At 40.7% G+C, this 17,654-nt stretch overlaps 2 protein-coding genes across 6 annotated transcripts in view; both read left to right on the top strand.

Moving 5' to 3' along the window:
- LOC139578379 (guanine nucleotide-binding protein subunit alpha-11-like) overlaps positions 1-15,481 on the top strand; it is a 59,702-nt gene extending 44,221 nt beyond the window's left edge. For 3 of the 4 annotated variants that reach the window (XM_071405872.1, XM_071405873.1, XM_071405874.1), the window contains exons 3-9: positions 263-447; positions 1,624-1,778; positions 4,091-4,219; positions 4,743-4,871; positions 7,378-7,507; positions 9,490-9,643; positions 10,037-15,481. In XM_071405872.1, coding sequence (XP_071261973.1) covers positions 263-447; positions 1,624-1,778; positions 4,091-4,219; positions 4,743-4,871; positions 7,378-7,507; positions 9,490-9,643; positions 10,037-10,227 — 1,073 coding nt within the window. In that variant the 3' untranslated portion in view covers positions 10,228-15,481. The remainder of the gene's footprint in view (positions 1-262; positions 448-1,623; positions 1,779-4,090; positions 4,220-4,742; positions 4,872-7,377; positions 7,508-9,489; positions 9,644-10,036) is intronic. The other variant, XM_071405875.1, reaches the window with a different exon arrangement.
- A 730-nt stretch (positions 15,482-16,211) lies between these two features.
- LOC139578355 (TLE family member 5-like) overlaps positions 16,212-17,654 on the top strand; it is a 40,384-nt gene continuing 38,941 nt past the window's right edge. The window contains exon 1 of one of the 2 annotated variants that reach the window (XM_071405827.1): positions 16,212-16,752. In XM_071405827.1, the coding sequence (XP_071261928.1) occupies positions 16,726-16,752 (27 nt within the window). In that variant the 5' untranslated portion in view covers positions 16,212-16,725. The remainder of the gene's footprint in view (positions 16,753-17,654) is intronic. The other variant, XM_071405828.1, reaches the window with a different exon arrangement.

The raw sequence follows: 17,654 nt of genomic DNA, 5'->3' as shown, positions 1-17,654 counted from the left end.
GCAATGATGTCCGGGTGGAGAAAACGTGTTTGTTATTTCAAGTAACTTCCTCGTTGTAATTTTGCAAATGGACATGGCAGTTTCCCGGCTATGGATTCGATCTTAAACATAGGGAGCCTGTATCTGCGCTGTGAGGGATACAACATATTTCTCTGTGAATAAAAGAGTACCGCAGTGTCTTGCATAGTGGACTGCACTCTCAAACTGAATCCATTTGGGAGCCCCTGGTCTAATCTTTCCATTGTCCTGTCTGTCTACTCAGGCACTGGCGAGAGTGGCAAGAGCACATTCATCAAACAGATGCGCATCATCCATGGGACGGGCTACACTGACGAGGACAAAAGAGGCTTCACCAAGCTGGTGTACCAGAACATCTTCACCTCCATGCAGTCCATGATCCGGGCCTCCGAGACCCTCAAGATCCAGTACAAGTATGAACAGAACAAGGTGAGTCTGACTTGGGGTTAGGGAGAGGGGATGGGGATTGGGGTCCACTCATTGGACAATGACCATATTGGTCAATGTATTTCATTATATATCTATAGGCTACATTAGGGATCACTAATGGGAGCAGCAAATGGTTAGCGGCCAGTCTTTGATGATTTCTTTTGATTTTCCCATGATGTCAAGCAAAGACGCGCTGAGTTTGAAGGTAGGCCTTGAAATGCATCCACAGGTACACCTCCAATTGACTCAAATGATGTCAATTAGCCTATCAGAAGCTTCTAAAGCTATAACATCATTTTCTGGAATTTTCCAAGCTGTTTAAAGGCACAGTCAACTTAGTGTATGTAAACTTCTGCCACTAGAATTGTGATACTGTGAAATAAGCTGTCTGTAAACAATTGTTGGAAATATTACTTGTGTCATGCACAAAGTAGATGTCCTAACTGACTTGCCAAAACTATAGTTTGTTAACAAGAAATTTTTGGAGTGGTTGAAAAACGAGTTTTAATGACTCCAACCTAAGTGTATGTAAACTTCCGACTTCAACTGTATGCATGTAACTTGGCATTGCATGCAGATATCCATAGCAAGTGAAATTGATGTATTTGAATTAGGACTGGTGAACCGGAGGTGCGCACCCATCAGGACTTCTATAGCCTAGTCATAGTATAGCCTAGGTGGGGAATACTACTATAAAATCAGCTACGGACTAATTCCCTTCTGGCATTGTCTGAATTCTCATCCACTCATAGGACCGCTCACTGGCAACTGTTGGCTGGCAATCTCCGCATCGAATTGTCCAGCCACAGCTTTATATGTCCGCACCATCAAATGCAAACCGTATTCAAATAGACCATAAAAGTAGCTGTAAACCATGCCATAAAACGTAATGGACTGCTACAGCTACTCCAATCTGCTCTGTCCAGGTACAGACACTAAGTCACTGCCGAGGAGAGGCCTGGATGTATCAATGGCAAGACAGTCTGTCTTTAGGCCTAAATCTATCGATAATAATCTGTACAAATGACCTAACATGTTCTGATTTAACTTTGATCAGAATGCAGAAATGTGTAAATAATCCTGGAGCACTGGTACAGTGAATGTGAGTGACGCTGTCCAACCTTTTACTCTTTTCAAACTGTTTCCCATATCTGGTGTCCTCTTCCTCCCCCCCAGTCCAATGCGCTGCTCGTGCGAGAAGTGGACGTGGAGAAGGTGTGTTCCTTCGAACAGCCCTACATCAGTGCAATAAAGATGCTTTGGACAGACCCTGGCATCCAGGAGGCCTACGACCGCAGACGCGAATATCAGCTCTCGGACTCAACCAAATAGTAAGTCTATTTCTGGCATACACACACAATAGCTACAGTGGTTAGAGATTGAGAAGCGTTAGAATGAGAGAGATTGAGATTTTTAAATTGAAGAGAATGAGTTACCATAATAGTGAATATCATCTCTCCCTGACTCTATTAAATAGTGTTTCGTAGGAGAAAGTGAAAGGGATTTAGAGACCAAAAGAAAGAGGAAAAAAACTGATGGAAAGAGGAAGAACAGAAGGCAACGTTTCTCATCCTGCTCCACCTTAGTTCTATTTGAACTAACCTAACGAGACCTGAATTTCATGTTTGTTATGTAGAATTATAGGTCTGAATTTGTTCAACCCTAAAATGCAGAGTAAGCACTTTGTCACCATGACTAGTGCTTATAGCTTTCCAGGGACAAAACACTTTGTTGTAATATGACTCAGAATCAATGTAGTGATTAGACTACTCTGTATTTTTATGACTGATAAGGTTATCAAGACTGTAAAAATGAACCCAAATGTCCACATGGACCATTTTAGGATGTTATGATACTTGGCCCTAAAGACTTGCGCTATTGTGATTCAGCCCCCCTAACAGGGTTAGTGATAATTGTTACAAACAGATACTGCCTACCGTTAGTTTGTGAGGAGTAACAGGATACAGCTGTAATATATTAATGTACAGTGCCTTCAGAAAGTATTCATACCCCTTGACTTATTCCACATTTTATCAGTTTGAATTCCAAATGGATTCAATAATTTTTTTTCACCACACAATACCCCATAATGACAAAGTGAAAACATGCTTTTAGAAAGGTTAGCAAATGTATTGAACATTTAAGTACGGAAATATCGAATTTACATAAGTATTCACACCCCTGAGTCAATACCTGTTAGAATGACCTTTGGCAGCAGTGAGTCTTTCTGGGTAAGCCTCTTAAGAACACCTGGATTGTACAATATTTGCACCAATTTTTTTTAAATTCTTCTGTCAAGTTGGTTGTTGATCATGGCTAGACAGCCATTTTCAAGTCTTGCCACAGATTTTCATGCCTATTTTAAGTCAGAACTGTAACTAGGCCACTCAAGAACATTCAATGTCTTCTTGGTAAGCAACTCCAGTGTAGATTTAGCCTTATGTTTTAGGTTATAGTCCTGCTGAAAGGTAAATTCATCTTCCAGTATCTGGTGGAAAGCAGACTGAACCAGGTTTTCTTCTAGGATTTTGCCTGTACTTAGCTCCATTCAGTTAATTTTTTAAAATCCTGTAACTCCTCAATTACAAGCATACCCATAACATGATGCAGCCACCACTATGCTTGAAAATATGAAGAGTGGTACTCGGTAATGTGTTGTATTGGATTTTCCCCAAACATAACACTTTGTATTCAGGACAAAAACTTAATTGCTTTGCCACATTTTTTGCAGTATTACTTTAGTGGCTTGTTGCAAACAGGATGCGTGTTTTGGAATATTTGTATTCTATACAGGCTTCCTTCTTTTCACTCTGACATTTTAGGTTAGTATTGTGGAATAACCACAATGTTGATCAATCCTCAGTTTTCTCCTATCACAGCCATTAAACTCTGTCTGTTTTAAAGTCACTATTGGCCTCGTGGTGCAATCTCTGAACAGTTTCCTTCCTCTCCGGCAACTGAGTTAGGAAGGACGTCTGTATCCTTGTAGTGACTGGGTCTATTGATACACTCTCCAAAGTGTAATTAATAACTTCACCATGCTCAAAGGGATATTCAATGTCTGTTTAGTTTTTTTTTAACCAATAAGTGCCCTTTGTGAGGCATTCGAAAACCTCCCTGGTCTTTGTGGTTGAATCTGTTTGAAATTACTGCTCAACTGAGGGACTTTACAATTATCTGTATGTGTGGGGTACAGAGATGAGGTAGTCATTAAAATAATGATGTTAAACACTATTATTGCACACAGAGCGAGTTCCTGAAACGTATTATTTTACTTGTTAATTAAGCAACTTTCTACTGCTGAACTTATTTAGGCTTGCCATAAGGAACTGAAGACTTGACTTTTCATTTTTAATTCATTTGTAAAAATTTAAAAACATAATTCCACTTTGACATTATGGGGTACTGTGTGTGTGTGTAGGCCAGTGACTACACATCTTAATTAAATCAATTTCCAAAATCAGGCTGTTACACAACAAAATGTGGAAAAAGTCAAGGGGTGCAATGTATGTGATTATCTGTATGTATTTCTGTTTCCATGAGAAAGAGAGAGGGTGTGTGGCTGGTTTTTGTCTGTATGCATGTGTGCAGGTGATTGTGCAGCGTCGGGCACACGTGTCATGTGTCCCCCTTCATTCCACAGTTACCTTAGAGATTTAGAGCGAATAGCGACCAAGGGGTACGTGCCCACTCAGCAGGATGTGCTGCGGGTTCGAGTGCCCACTACTGGCATCATTGAGTACCCTTTTGACCTGGAGAATGTAATCTTCAGGTACTGGTGTGAAGTGCTGCCTATACCTGCGCCACTATTCTGGCTCCACCTCCCCCCTACTGCTGCTGGCCGCACAGCCCTGGGTCCTGGTAGCGTGCTCTCTGAGACTCCTTCCTATCAGCAGCTCTGAGTCTGTCTGAGGCCAAATCACTACTCCTAACTATAACCGAAAAAGGGTATTTAGTCCAGATCTTATTGAACTTGCGGACTGCCTCAATTTGAACCCAATATAATAAAGGTTTTATGGGAAAAGTTTTGGGAAAAGCAAAACAAATGCAGGGTTTTACAGAGTCTCTGAGAGCTGCGATCAGGTACTGTACTCACTTTCTCGGAGATGATTGGGGGGTTTAGTAGGTTGTAGAGGTGGCAGGTGAAGGGTCACCCCCCAGAGCTCTCAGGAATGGGTTCTCCTGTTTGGGACTGACTGGTCCCCTTGCTTTGGAGGGGGGTATCTGCTGTCATACTTCACTCTCTATCTCTGTCTCTCTTTGTCGTTCCTGTCTCTCTCTCTCCCGGTCTCTAGCTATCTAAGCGATCTGGATCGTATTGCTGAACCCAACTTTCTACCAACCCAACAAGATGTGCTTAGGGTTCGCATCCCCACCACAGGGATCATTGAATACCCTTTCGACTTGCAAAGCATCATTTTCAGGTAGAAAGACATTCACACTTGCTCCCTTCCCAGGGTTTTGTATTTCCTCTGAAATAAATAATTGTTTCAATATTCATGTTGACTGTGCGTTGTGTGATACCATCAGAGAACATTGATCATTTTCTCCCTCACAAGATCAACATGAGCAATGAATATCACTGATAGAACACCTGCTGCTTAATTTTATTCCTCATTGTTGTTTGATCTCCAGTTTTTACTCACCCATCATAATTGTCTCAGGCCCATCAAGTCTTAATTTTCTCTATGTAATCCACGAGATGAACACTAAACAACACTTCAGAATCCTTGCTTTGCATGGTACAATACTGGATGGAGTAGAATGATGAGCTAAATATCAGCTAGTCATCTGAAGATTTAGTCATCATAACAGGGATGTTGAGAAACCGTGTACTCCAGGACTGTAACCAGTCTGGTGTCATTATGATGTAACCAGGCATGCTGCCTGTTAGTGTCGTCTGGGCCAAGCCAGTCGAGCTGAGGGAGGGGGAGGCCTCCTGGAAGTGGCCAGGCGGAAGAGACTGATCACTGGGCACCAAGGTGTAGAACAGCCCCCTCCTCCTCCAAGAGGATAATCATGAGGATATGAAACCAGCGAACAAGAGCGATTACAAAAGAGTGCAAATCGATAGGAAGCCAGCATGTCAGCCCCTCCTACGCACAGCAACGCTAGAAATAACTCCCAGGCTCACAATGAGGTTGGACTCGAGGATCCCTCCATCACTTCACTCTACTGCTACTGGATGGATAGGCTGTGAATCACTACAGCAGTGTTTAAGGACATGTAGCCTATATAATAATATATTACAGAGATATTCCTCAGGATTGAAGCAAATCCAGACGATCCGCATTTAAATCCAATGAGAATATTTGGCTAGTCAGATAGGGAGAGACTTGTGATGCAAGGAGCCCCCCTCTCCACCCCAACCCAATGTGTGTTAGAGTGATGGGGTCTGGTGCAGCCCAGCCCGGGTTGTACTCACAGCAGCTGCACAAGGCAGGCTTTCATGAGGACAAAGTAAACATGCATGTCTGCTGCGTTCGGCCGTGGCGCTTCCCTCTCTTAATTGCCTTTTTGAAGTGGTTGAGAATGTCATGATTTCTCTGGGCTCATCCTCCATAGGAGAGCCTATCCTTCTAAGTAGGTCACCCATCACTGCTACAGGAAAAGAGGTCGGCTGATGCGAAGGAGCTTTTATTTTAGGCAGGCGTCCTAGAGGACCCCATTTATCAACGCCCCCCCCTTCTCACTTTGCGGAAGAGCCAGCCAGGGACGGACAGAGGTAGCTGCTGCTCACTAGGCTAGGAAAGAAACCCTGATCCTCCTTTGATAACATGGATATAGACTAATAGATCTCTCCCATCAACTAAACCACTGTTGGAAAATAGGAGAATTTCTGAGTTGCATGATGGCTAATCTGATCCATCATCTATGAATGCAAAATTCTATGAAATCCATGAAAATAATGTTTGGAAAACAAATGTAGCGGTATTCCTAAATCCTTGCCTCCACTCGGTACCCCTGCTTGATCTGTGATGGAGCTGCCCTCTGCTCTCCCATTCTTCCCCTCTCCCTGTATTCTTTCCTTCCCCCTGTGTATCTTCCCCTTCTCCCCCTCTAATCCCCCTTTCCTCTCTCCTTTTTGCACTGGCCTACCTCCCCACACTGCTGCTGGGCTTGTGCTCTGAATCTGAAGTCACTGGCTGACTTAGATGCTGCTTCCAAGCAGGGTAATGCCGTCCCGATCTGAGCTCTCTGGCACACCTGCATCCACTTGGCTGGGAATGGGCTGGGATGTGGCTCTGCACAGTGCACACCTTTTCTCTTTTCTTTTTGGTTCAACTTGGGTCGTTTAACCTGTCCTTGCACCTTCTTTGATTTACTGTATGTTGCATTAGTGCATAATAAGTTATCAAACTTAATTGTTATCAATTTAAGTTATTGATAGGATAATACATGTCGCATGTACAGTATGCAATGTTTAATTCTCATACGTTAACATATAACTGCCTAACTGACAATCCTGACCAGAAAGGAACATAATGTCCACATAATCATGTTTTCCAAATAGTTGTATATGATGGTGAACACAATCAAGTGTGTTTGAGTGCTTCTTTGCACTGATGTATTTTAAAAGCAGGTCAGAAAGGTATACATCTTATTGCATTAAGTGTTGTTCTCAATTGTAACTAAACTGCAGTAATTTCCCAATGTAACAATCATTTTAATTCCTTGATATCCATTATATTTTTGCTTTGTTTGACAGTTAGCCGTATTCATTGCTAGATTTTGGGCATTATGAATCCTAAAAGGTAATCCTGAAACGGGACTAACCTCAAATGTTTAAGTTTCACCAAATGATTTAGTTGGATACCCTAGTTACCACAATAAAACCCCTTTTTAAATTGCCATCAATGTCTGAATTTAGCCTAATTTTGAAAACTGCTCTCCTATATTCATCTCTCCATACTGGTCCTGTCCAATCAGGATGGTGGATGTAGGGGGTCAGAGGTCAGAGAGGAGGAAGTGGATCCACTGCTTTGAGAACGTCACGTCCATCATGTTCCTGGTTGCCCTCAGCGAGTACGACCAGGTTCTGGTGGAGTCTGACAACGAGGTGAGATTGAACACACACACACACACACACACACACACACACACACACACCAGGCACACTGTCATTAGTCTCTTATTTACAGTCATTCGGTAGATAGTAGCTTCTTATATCCTGCTTGTTTGTGGATGAGTGTATTTTGTTTTGTTTTCCATTTTGCTGGTGTCCCTTTGACTGCAGCTCCAGATGAAATGAGGATAATATGATCAGGCTGTTTAGTCATCGGAGAGAGCTGGTTTAGAACAACAAACTGTCTGATGGGTCATATGACAGAGTGTTTCATACAGCACTGCACCACGTTGCCAGGCGGAGCAGAGCGGAGTATTTGGGAGGGTAGAGACATCCACATCCTCCTGCACTGCTCTCGCTACTGGATCTACCTGATCTGACAGTAAACATCATGTCACAGGAGCAGCAGAGCAGGCCCTCCTTACACAGACAGGATGGGTGCCTCTGCATGGATAATGGGATTATATAATGCCAAAGATCTGCTCTCACATAGACTTAACGCAGACCACAGCAAACTCACAAGAGCAAAGTTAACCCTAACATGTGCATTACTCCATCCATTATATTTTTCAACTACATATTTATTGATTCCTCCCCCAAAAATTGGTGAACTTATTTGGAGGATGGGAATAATACATCTCATCACTACCCCACCTTTATTTCCTATAAATGCCATGGGAGTCTTTGTACCCTAGAGACCAATTTACAATGATATTTTGTAAGCCATATGATTGTTTCACTAGACAATTTCATTGTTTTTATCAAGTGCAGTCAGGCATTTAAAATTACACTGAATTGAGTTGTATGCAGTGGCAATTGGCCATGTGTTTTCTAACCAGATTCTTCTTTTTTTTTTAGGCTAGATTCACTATTTTGTTAGAACTGCTATTAAATCAAGCCGTATCTTGGATTAAATGATCTCATGAATGACCAAAGTTTTTATTATTTAACTAGGCAAGTCAGTTAAGAACAAATTCTTATTTACAATGATGGCCTACCGGGGAACAGTGCCTTGTTCAGGGGCATAACAACAGATTTTTACCTTGTCAGCTCGGGGATTTAATCTAGCAACCTTTCGGTTACTGGTTCAACGCTCTAACCACTAGGCTCCCTGCCACCAAATATATGGGTATGCTCTAGTAGAGAAGGGGTTGTTTCTTCATAGGAAAAGTAAGATTTACTGTCAAGTCTTTTTGGCCCAATAGATGAATTGAAAGCAATAAATTGGTTGATTTTAGGTAATTGAACAGAACAAAATGTTAACACTAATTAACATATTTGTTAATGTTTTTGCATGACATAGAATAATGAAAACATATGTTTGTTTTTCATTAACCTAATAATCACGCTAAAAACATCACCACTGTTGGCTCATTTCAAAGCAAGAAAACCAATTGCATATTTGAATAATAGCTACATGTAATAAAAGTGTAGGTTTGTTTTACATTACCTCATTTTGTGCCTGCCATTTGGCTGTAGGCTACTCTGCTAGCAGCTTGCTAAAAACTGCAAGCAAGCTAGCATTTTAGCTTCTCACATCTCCCCCATGTGAAATAATCAGATTTATAATGAAATAATATACCCTGGCAAATATTCTTATACTTGCCAGTGCAACCTACACATTTTTTCCAGTTTTGATATACTGCTTGAATGTATTCGCTCCCATATCATCAAAAATAGAACATTTATCATGTTTGCTCAGAGAAAAAGCACATTGCTAGCAGCTGTTTTTACCGTTTCAAAATAGCCTGGAATCACGTAGATATTACTTCTAAACAAAATACCTTTTGGGTGGACTTGAAGGCCTCAAAGTTCTTTGGTTTATTGTTTAACAGTCGCTGTGATTATATTTTGTTATCTATGCAAAATAGACTACTTTGTGCATAGCCTATATAAATCAAATAAAGGAACCAAGTGAGTTCTGACCATCCTTTCCTTTCTGTCCCTATCGCTCTACCTCCCTCTTTCTCTGTCAGAATCGGATGGAGGAGAGCAAGGCTCTGTTCCGGACCATCATCACATATCCCTGGTTCCAGAACTCCTCCGTCATCCTGTTCCTCAACAAGAAGGACCTATTGGAGGAGAAGATCACTTACTCCCACCTGGTCGACTACTTCCCCGAGTTTGATGGTAAACAACTCTTTACCTTTATTCTAGCACCTCTCTGCACTGGCTAATGTGGCCATGTCCAGTACCATGGCAGCTACTGAGGCAAATTATCAAATATAATGCATATGATATATTTATTTATTATTGGAACATTATTCATTTCAAACTCTATAGGTGGCATGAACAGACCTGAATGTATTTTTGTTAGTATTTAGTGACACCGTGTGGCTAGACAATGAACTGAAATGTAATACAAATTCACACCATTCAGGATTTAAATCGCTTACCTTTTGAGATCATGTAACGTCGTCCTTTCAATTTGAAATGTTGTGTGTTCGTTGGTAGCACAGGTACACAGTGATGTGTCCTGTTGCCTGTAGCTTTGGGATAATGTGTGTGTGTGTGTACCCCTAGGGCCCCAGAGAGACGCTCAGGCGGGCCGGGAGTTTATCCTAAAGATGTTTGTGGACCTGAACCCTGACAGCGACAAGATCATCTACTCCCACTTCACCTGCGCCACAGACACAGAGAACATCCGCTTTGTGTTCGCTGCCGTCAAAGACACCATCCTGCAGCTCAACCTGAAGGAGTACAACCTGGTGTGAGAGAGAGAAATTGAGAGAAACCGGCAGCCCACGCAGAGTACACATCTACACACACACACACACCAACAAATGAAACAGTACACACACTAACACACACACACCTGCACTAACACACACACATGCAGACACATTCACCAACATGCATTTACACACACACACACACACACACACACACACACACACACACACACACACACACACACAAACACTCGATCACACATGCGTAATATATTCCAGGTTCTATTCACCCCTGGTCCCAACATCATCCTGCTTCTTGTCTATGGTTTAATTGGATGTGTTTTTCCAGCTCCAGTCATTCCCCCCACTCCTCTCTTCCCTGCCCACTGCAGCCTGACATCCCTCCTAATGTCACCCGCGCACACAAACACCTATATATATATATATATAATATATATATATATATATATATAATATATATATATACTCGGAGGCTGCTCTGACTTGACTTGGTGGTTGACAGCTCTCATTTGTCACCTGGTTTGGCTTGCGTCTCTGGGTCACCCCTGTTAAAGGAGGGGGGCTTGGGGGTGGGTGGGTAGGTAGGTAGAGGTCTGTTTTGATTTGGTGGCTTGGATGCTGGTGTGATTTAAAGGAAGGAGAGATGAGCTGAGGTGTAGGAAAGCAGGAAAATGCCAGTGTCCCCCCTTCACAGTCAGCAGGGTCTGTCTGCGGGATGGGGGGGACTGGGCACCCACCAGTCTGCAGGGGGTTGTGGGTAACTGCATAGAATATCGTTGGAGCAGGTGCGGGTGGTGCTGAGGAAGCTCAACTCTACATGGTCTTTGAGGTGTGTTTTTTCCAAACCTCACGCTAGGCTAGAAGTCACCTTGCACTGTTGAATGTAAAAAGTGTGTGTTACAATCAAGTGGATGCTCACACAGACAGAGCAAGGGTGGGAGAGATGAAGTAAATTGATCTGTGTATATTAAGAATTATTTTAGGTGAGTTTATTGACTATTACTATTGCTACTACCGCTTTCCCGATGAAGATGTTAATTAAAGATGAACAAGACCGCAGTGTTTCTCATTTCCAAGAGGAAAGTCACAATTATCCAATAGAGGATGTAACCTACATGTTTCCTCAATCCACTGCTCCCTGTGTCCCTTAGACAAAAAATCATTTAAATTTTTCACAGAACCACTTGTTGAATTGGCAGCATCTTGTAACATTCTAAAACTAAAACAACAATATGAATAAACTGCAGCACTATTTATATTTAATTTGTCATGATTTTTACTCCTTAAAATGCTGTACCATTTGCCAAATGTATTATGTTTTGTTTGCTGTAGATACAATCAAGTTGCCAGTATCAGTTACATCCCCCAAGACTGTTCAGATACGATGAACAAAACCAACTCGTTGGGGAATGGGGTGATGGAGATGACTGAAACGAAATGTGTATATTTACATGTGTGTCTTCTCTCATAGTTGCATTGAAAAGTTTGGTACATTAATTTAGGCCAAACTAATTTATATTTGCCGTACTATACAGTTTATTTTGGACAATTGCCTAATTAATTACAATTGTTTGATACTGTTTCTGTGAATTTTTTTACATTTTGGTTATCTTCCAATGAAGGTAAACAACTTGCTGTACTTGTGCAGATGACATAAAGGAGCAATAGTTTGTTGTAATAAAGAAATCTTTAGTGCTGCCAGTTAACTTAAGTCACAAGTTGGTCCTCCACCCGGTGTCAGTACAGCTTCTCTTTGTTAAAGGTATTGGATATTTCATCCCTATTTGGCCAATATTTTGAGAAATGGTAGTGATAAATAAGAGTAAGTCTTTTTTAAATTTGTCTAATTTATGGACCAGAGCTCTAGATGTTGTTCGTCTGACTCTTCCTCCCTGCTTCCATCTAGAAGTGTCTCCATCAGATGGGAGACTGGGAGAGACGGGGTCCATACTGCTGTAAAAAAAAAAAGAAGATTTTATTGGCAAGTGATCTACCTTTCTTTAGAGACATCATACTTGGTAGTTGCAGTTATGTTCTGTTTCAATTTTGAAATGCTTGAGAATGGGAAGATTCTTTTCCATTTTGGGTTGGTGCATTATGCAAATAGAAAAAAAAACTCATCAGTGGTTGAATTTAACTGGTCTGTGCTTGCATTTTTGTAATTTAAGATTTTAGTTTGGTATTGGTTTTAATCCCATATCTTGTCTTTTGCTTGATAGTTAAGATTCCATAGCTAACAATATGTCGATAGGTTGCTATTTTGTCTTCAACGTAATTCAGGTGAGTTTTCATAACTTTTCATTATAAGGGCTACTACTAGCAAAGTTGACAGATAATTAAAGGACTCTATGGGTGATATAGAGCAATAGGTGCAATTAAAGTGGGTGTTATGAATCAGGGAGCCAGTGTTGGGGTGTGTTGATGCCAATGGGAAGGCCATTGCCACAGGTTGAGTGCAAACTGTCCAGGGATGCCAGTTGGTGATCATTGGAGGATGAATTCTGCTGGCTATTTGCCTGTGAACTTTGACCAGCCCGTTTGGGCCCGAGCAGAGCCTAGTAAAATCACAAGGGGATCGCATAGCTGCCTGCCTCAGCCAATCTTTAGTGTGCTCTTCCGTTCCCACCTGCCATTCATGTCTTCAGCTTGGCTTTAGTCCATTGTTGTGGATGGTTTGTGTTTTATGTGCCCTACTAGTCATGTTTCTATGCTTGACATTTATATACTAAGAAAGACCATGACTGGAAGACATATGATTGCCACAGTGCTATTTGCACTCCAGAGAGCGTAGGGTGAGAGCGGTTAGGTGAAACTTAACACTTTAGAGAGTTATCATGACAGACTTGTTTTTCATATCTTGTATTTTTGGTGCCAAAAATAATGCCAAACTGAGTGCAGGGTGCCCAAATATTTTTCACATTCTACTGTACATGGCAAGCACTTACCCTGCAAAGTGAAGTTTGTGCTCTGTTTAAGATCTTGCTGTGTGTTTACAATTACATTGAATTGCAACCTAAGAATGTTTTGCCCATAATGTTGGCTTGGGTATACTCTTCAGTCCCCCTTAACTAATGTCCACTGTATACTAGCCTGGCTGAAAGGTCCAACTTTTACCTTTCCTCTACATTGTCTCTACGTCAGTTGTTAAATGGTTTGTGCAATTCATGGAAATATCTATAAATGTTGCTTTCATTGAAGGTGGAAAAGTATTACCTTTTTTTGGACTTAGTTTAAGTGCCACAGTGTTTTAAAAATGTTGAAACATGTTGGACATTTTGTAATAACTTGTCATTTGGCCAACCCACGGTGGATGTGGCCTTGTCGTGAAGGCAGCTTGCGAGTTGTCAGGGATGTTTGGTGTTGCACAACTTGTATTTGAAGGCCTTTCTTTGTTAATTAATGGTCCCACACCTAATACTTTATATACCACATTATTTGTGAACTGTACATAAGAAGCAGAAATATGAATGCTTCCTGTGCAACTGCAGATGAGGTTTTCAACTAAATTTGAAATTTTCTCGTGATTGCATATGTCTGAACGGATGTTTTTGGTTTAACTTGTTGAGCTTGTAGGCAAGTTTTAATTTCTCTCAGGAGTACGAAGGTCTCTTGCCAGGGCAGGCTGGACTGAGATGTTGCCAGTGGTACTTCAGATCACGACCAACAAGGCAGCTTGTTTTTGAATTGTTTTAGAGTGGTTACTGCTTCTCTGCTGCTCTGTTACCTCAAGAAGCACACTCCCTTTGACCTGTGGTTTACTTGCTTAGGTAGAGTAGGGTTTAGTTCTACACATGACACTCATGCTGGGCTCTCTTCATGCTTGTAACCCCCCAGTGGTTTTGCATTCATTTAGTTACATTGTACACCTTTTGCGCTCTTTACTGTAGGTATCTGCATCAGCTTGTGATCCAGTGGTTTTGAGGTGTATGATGTGCTGTGTGGTTGCTTCGCTCCAAAAAACACTCTACGAATGTCTGGCGCAGGCCTCCCTCCCTGCTGTTGGCAGATATGAGAATGCTACCATGGGTTTTCTGGGCATACAGTCAGTGTCAGTTTAAACCAAGTACATTGGTTTTCTCCACATGTGGACTATGGACAGTGTGTATGTAGCTGTGTTATGTGCACCCTCTACAGCACACTAATTGAACATCACAATAACTAGTAAGAGAACATGAAAGAAGTACTGTCGTCACTAAAACCAGCACAGTGGGGATTGAGGAAGGGATACACTACTAGAGGCAAGTCCATGCCATAGACTGACTAGCACTACAGTATATACAAACAGTTGCCACCATTTTTCCATACAGTTCATTTTGAAATAAGCCTGTTAAACTTTATTTATTGTAATGCTTTGCCAAGTGAAGGTACCGAAGGGGTAATATACTGTAGCAGTTGGATTCATCGGTGAATTAATGAATATGGTGTTTTTTAGAATATCAGCTGTTGTCTCCTCTTACTTGATCTTTAATCCTTTCTTTCTCCCGGGTCAATGCACTGAACCTGCGCTGCAGCAATGGGACTTCCTGCATTCATGCAACTTACATGTTCATTCAAGCACGTTTTGTTGGTACTATGAGATGTGTATACACTTTTGATGGTTAATGCTTTTTCTTGAGATCCATACTGATGTGATGGATGCACAGAAATGCTAAAAGCTATCATTGCATCTTTTTGTTTCTTTTGTAAGGCTGATGCATTACCTGAACTCTTGTATTTAGGAGCACTTAATATGATAGATTTTTAAATAAGAGGTTAAATAAACTTTGTGTAGTGGTGTATAAATTGAAAGTAATGTATTTTTTTCTTAAGTATACCAAATGTAAATTATGTACAATAATGAATGTGCCAATCCCCTTTCTTTGTAGAGCCAGACTCTTAACAAGTGCCAATGTTGTGAAAAATCATAATAAGGACCTATGTATTTCATGGTCCACTTTTTAAAACAAATAAACACTAAGTATGTGATTTAAGATGAATAAATAAATGAAAAAGGTGACTTTTATTCTGTATTTAATGATAAACTGCTGTTTTTAAAGAAATCACATTTTAATTGCATGTGTTGGTTTGGGTGGGGGGAGGGGGAGAAACTGTATTAATGCAAAGCCCTTCAGAAAAGGGACCTAATGGGTATTGATTTTCAGTATTTTTCTTTTGTATGTTTCATTTCAACCACTGTTGCCTGAACCTCATTCAAACATGAAAATGATTTTCATAGCCTTCTCCTTTAAAGAAAAAGTATGTTTTAAATTGGAATAAAATGTGTTCCTATACTCTGTGCTGGTGTTCTGTCTGTATATTATGAACTCATTTATGAACAATTAGCTTTTGAAACATAGCCTATGCTACACCTTTTAATGAGGCTTTATGATTTAAACAAAAAAATAATCCAGAAGACAAATTTGATACATTTTATGTGGTTGACACCACAGTGGGAAACAATAGAAAACAAAAATTAAATGCAGCTAGTGTACTCATTCAAGGTGGGATTTGTGTTCCCTTCCACGAGGGGCGCTAGTTATTTAGCCATTACATTTCTGGGATGACGTTTGGGGCATGTTTAGAAGTGCAACGTAGAACGTTTCAGATAGAAATACATTTTCTTTAACACCCACTGCGTTCTATTCCAATTGGCATAGAATGTGATTTGTTCTGTACGGTGGATATCTTTGTGGGGCGTTTTGTAATGTCGCAACTTGCCTCAGGAATGGAATGTCGACTTCAGCCTCAGCCACAAATTCGGATTTCGGCTAGGGACAGATTTGACAGAGGCTGAGCAAGTGTATACTTTAAAGTTTACTATAAGATTTGTTAATGTAATGATTTAAGCTTAAGTCGTTTTTTTGCGCCAACTTTGTTTACCAGCACTAGTTAATAAACGGGAGGAATTCAATTTAAGCGAATACGGAGATCCATTTTGTTATTTTTGCGAATTCGAACAGTTTTCCCTCTGAAGCGTTGTGTGTTAACGGACATATATCTTTAGCTGGCTTTGTTGCGTTGGCGAAAACACACGGTGAAAGAAGACCGAACAAAAGAAACCACGAAAAGACCTAGCGTTATCCATAACATTTGTAGTTATATGCATATTATATTTAGCTAGCTAGTGTACTAGTTAAGTTACCTATAAACTGAAAACTAACGTTAGCAACAGCGATTAATCATTTTGAGCGACAGCCTTTGAAGAATTAAGAAAGGAACATTCAAATGGTCGAGGTTTGTATTTCATCACCAACGAAAACGAGATTCCAGCTGGTAGCTACTAGGCTACTTTTGTCGAGTGATATACACCTGGACAAACAAGAGATATTGATTAGCTAGCTAACGCCAGCTGGATCACCAATTTTGGGGACAATAACTAGCGTTCGCTAGTGATCTGGTCAACTCGTGCGATTATTGGCTAGATTCGAGCTTGCAAATACGGACAAAGAGGGGAACAACAAGCCAATATTTTTGTGGCTGCATTTTGAATACTCATCATTCATCGTATTTGGGAAGGAAAACAATAAACAAGGAATTGACATGATGTTTCCACAATCCAGACATTCAGTAAGTGGATTTAATGTCATATTCGGAGAATCACTAGATTATTTTCTGTATTAAACTTGTTTGTCTGCGTGTGCCAGTTAGATTGTATCTAGTTATATAATGAGCATACATCGTTACATTGTATTGCATCAAAGGTTTTTATGCTTTCAGCATGTCACTTCCATCAAGAAAAATGATCGTCACATTTTGTTTCAAATCTGAATTAAGCAGACCCCCTGGGGCAATTTGATTACCAAACCAGACATAAGTTAGGGCCTATTTATGCCTAACTACCATGGCCCGTATTATGCTTAAAACTACTTGTTGTGCCCATACATTTGTATGCCGTTTGTTGACTGCGATTTCACAGGTTATTAGTTAAAGTGGAAAAGAATCATGCTAATTTCCAAGTATTTACATCAAACTGTCGGTGACACAATTACAATATTTGTTCTGTTCAATACAGAATCGGCATGATTTGCATTGCTAATGAATTTGGATTGCAAGGCAGATGGGAAATGTAGAACGGGTGGCTATTTTACTGTAGCTACAAGTATACAAGCCCGACAACGTAATGCATACAGTGTAGCGATTACTCTTACAGGGAGCCCCAAATGATGACATTGAAGAAGTTGATGGACTTTGCAGACATGATACAGGAACTGGGGGGAGATTTGTTCATGTCCAATGTTAAAACATTTAACATAATTAACTTTCGAAAGACAGGCAGTTCTGATATGATTTGTTGGCAATGGAATTTATAGTTTCTTTGACAACGATAAGTACGGCTGTCTCTACATGATTCTCTTGACAATAAAATACTTAAGTTGAGTATCTACCTTAGTATCCAGAATATACTGAGGGGTAGAGCTGATACTGGCTTGTGATTCATGGCCTGCAACCCATGTAGTAGGTCTGTGTTG

Source organism: Salvelinus alpinus, chromosome 6 (assembly GCF_045679555.1).
Source record: "Salvelinus alpinus chromosome 6, SLU_Salpinus.1, whole genome shotgun sequence".
NCBI classification, from domain to species: Eukaryota; Metazoa; Chordata; class Actinopteri; order Salmoniformes; family Salmonidae; genus Salvelinus; species Salvelinus alpinus.
Note: the sequence above shows the minus strand (reverse complement) of the source record. Positions and strands in the feature narration are given on the sequence as shown.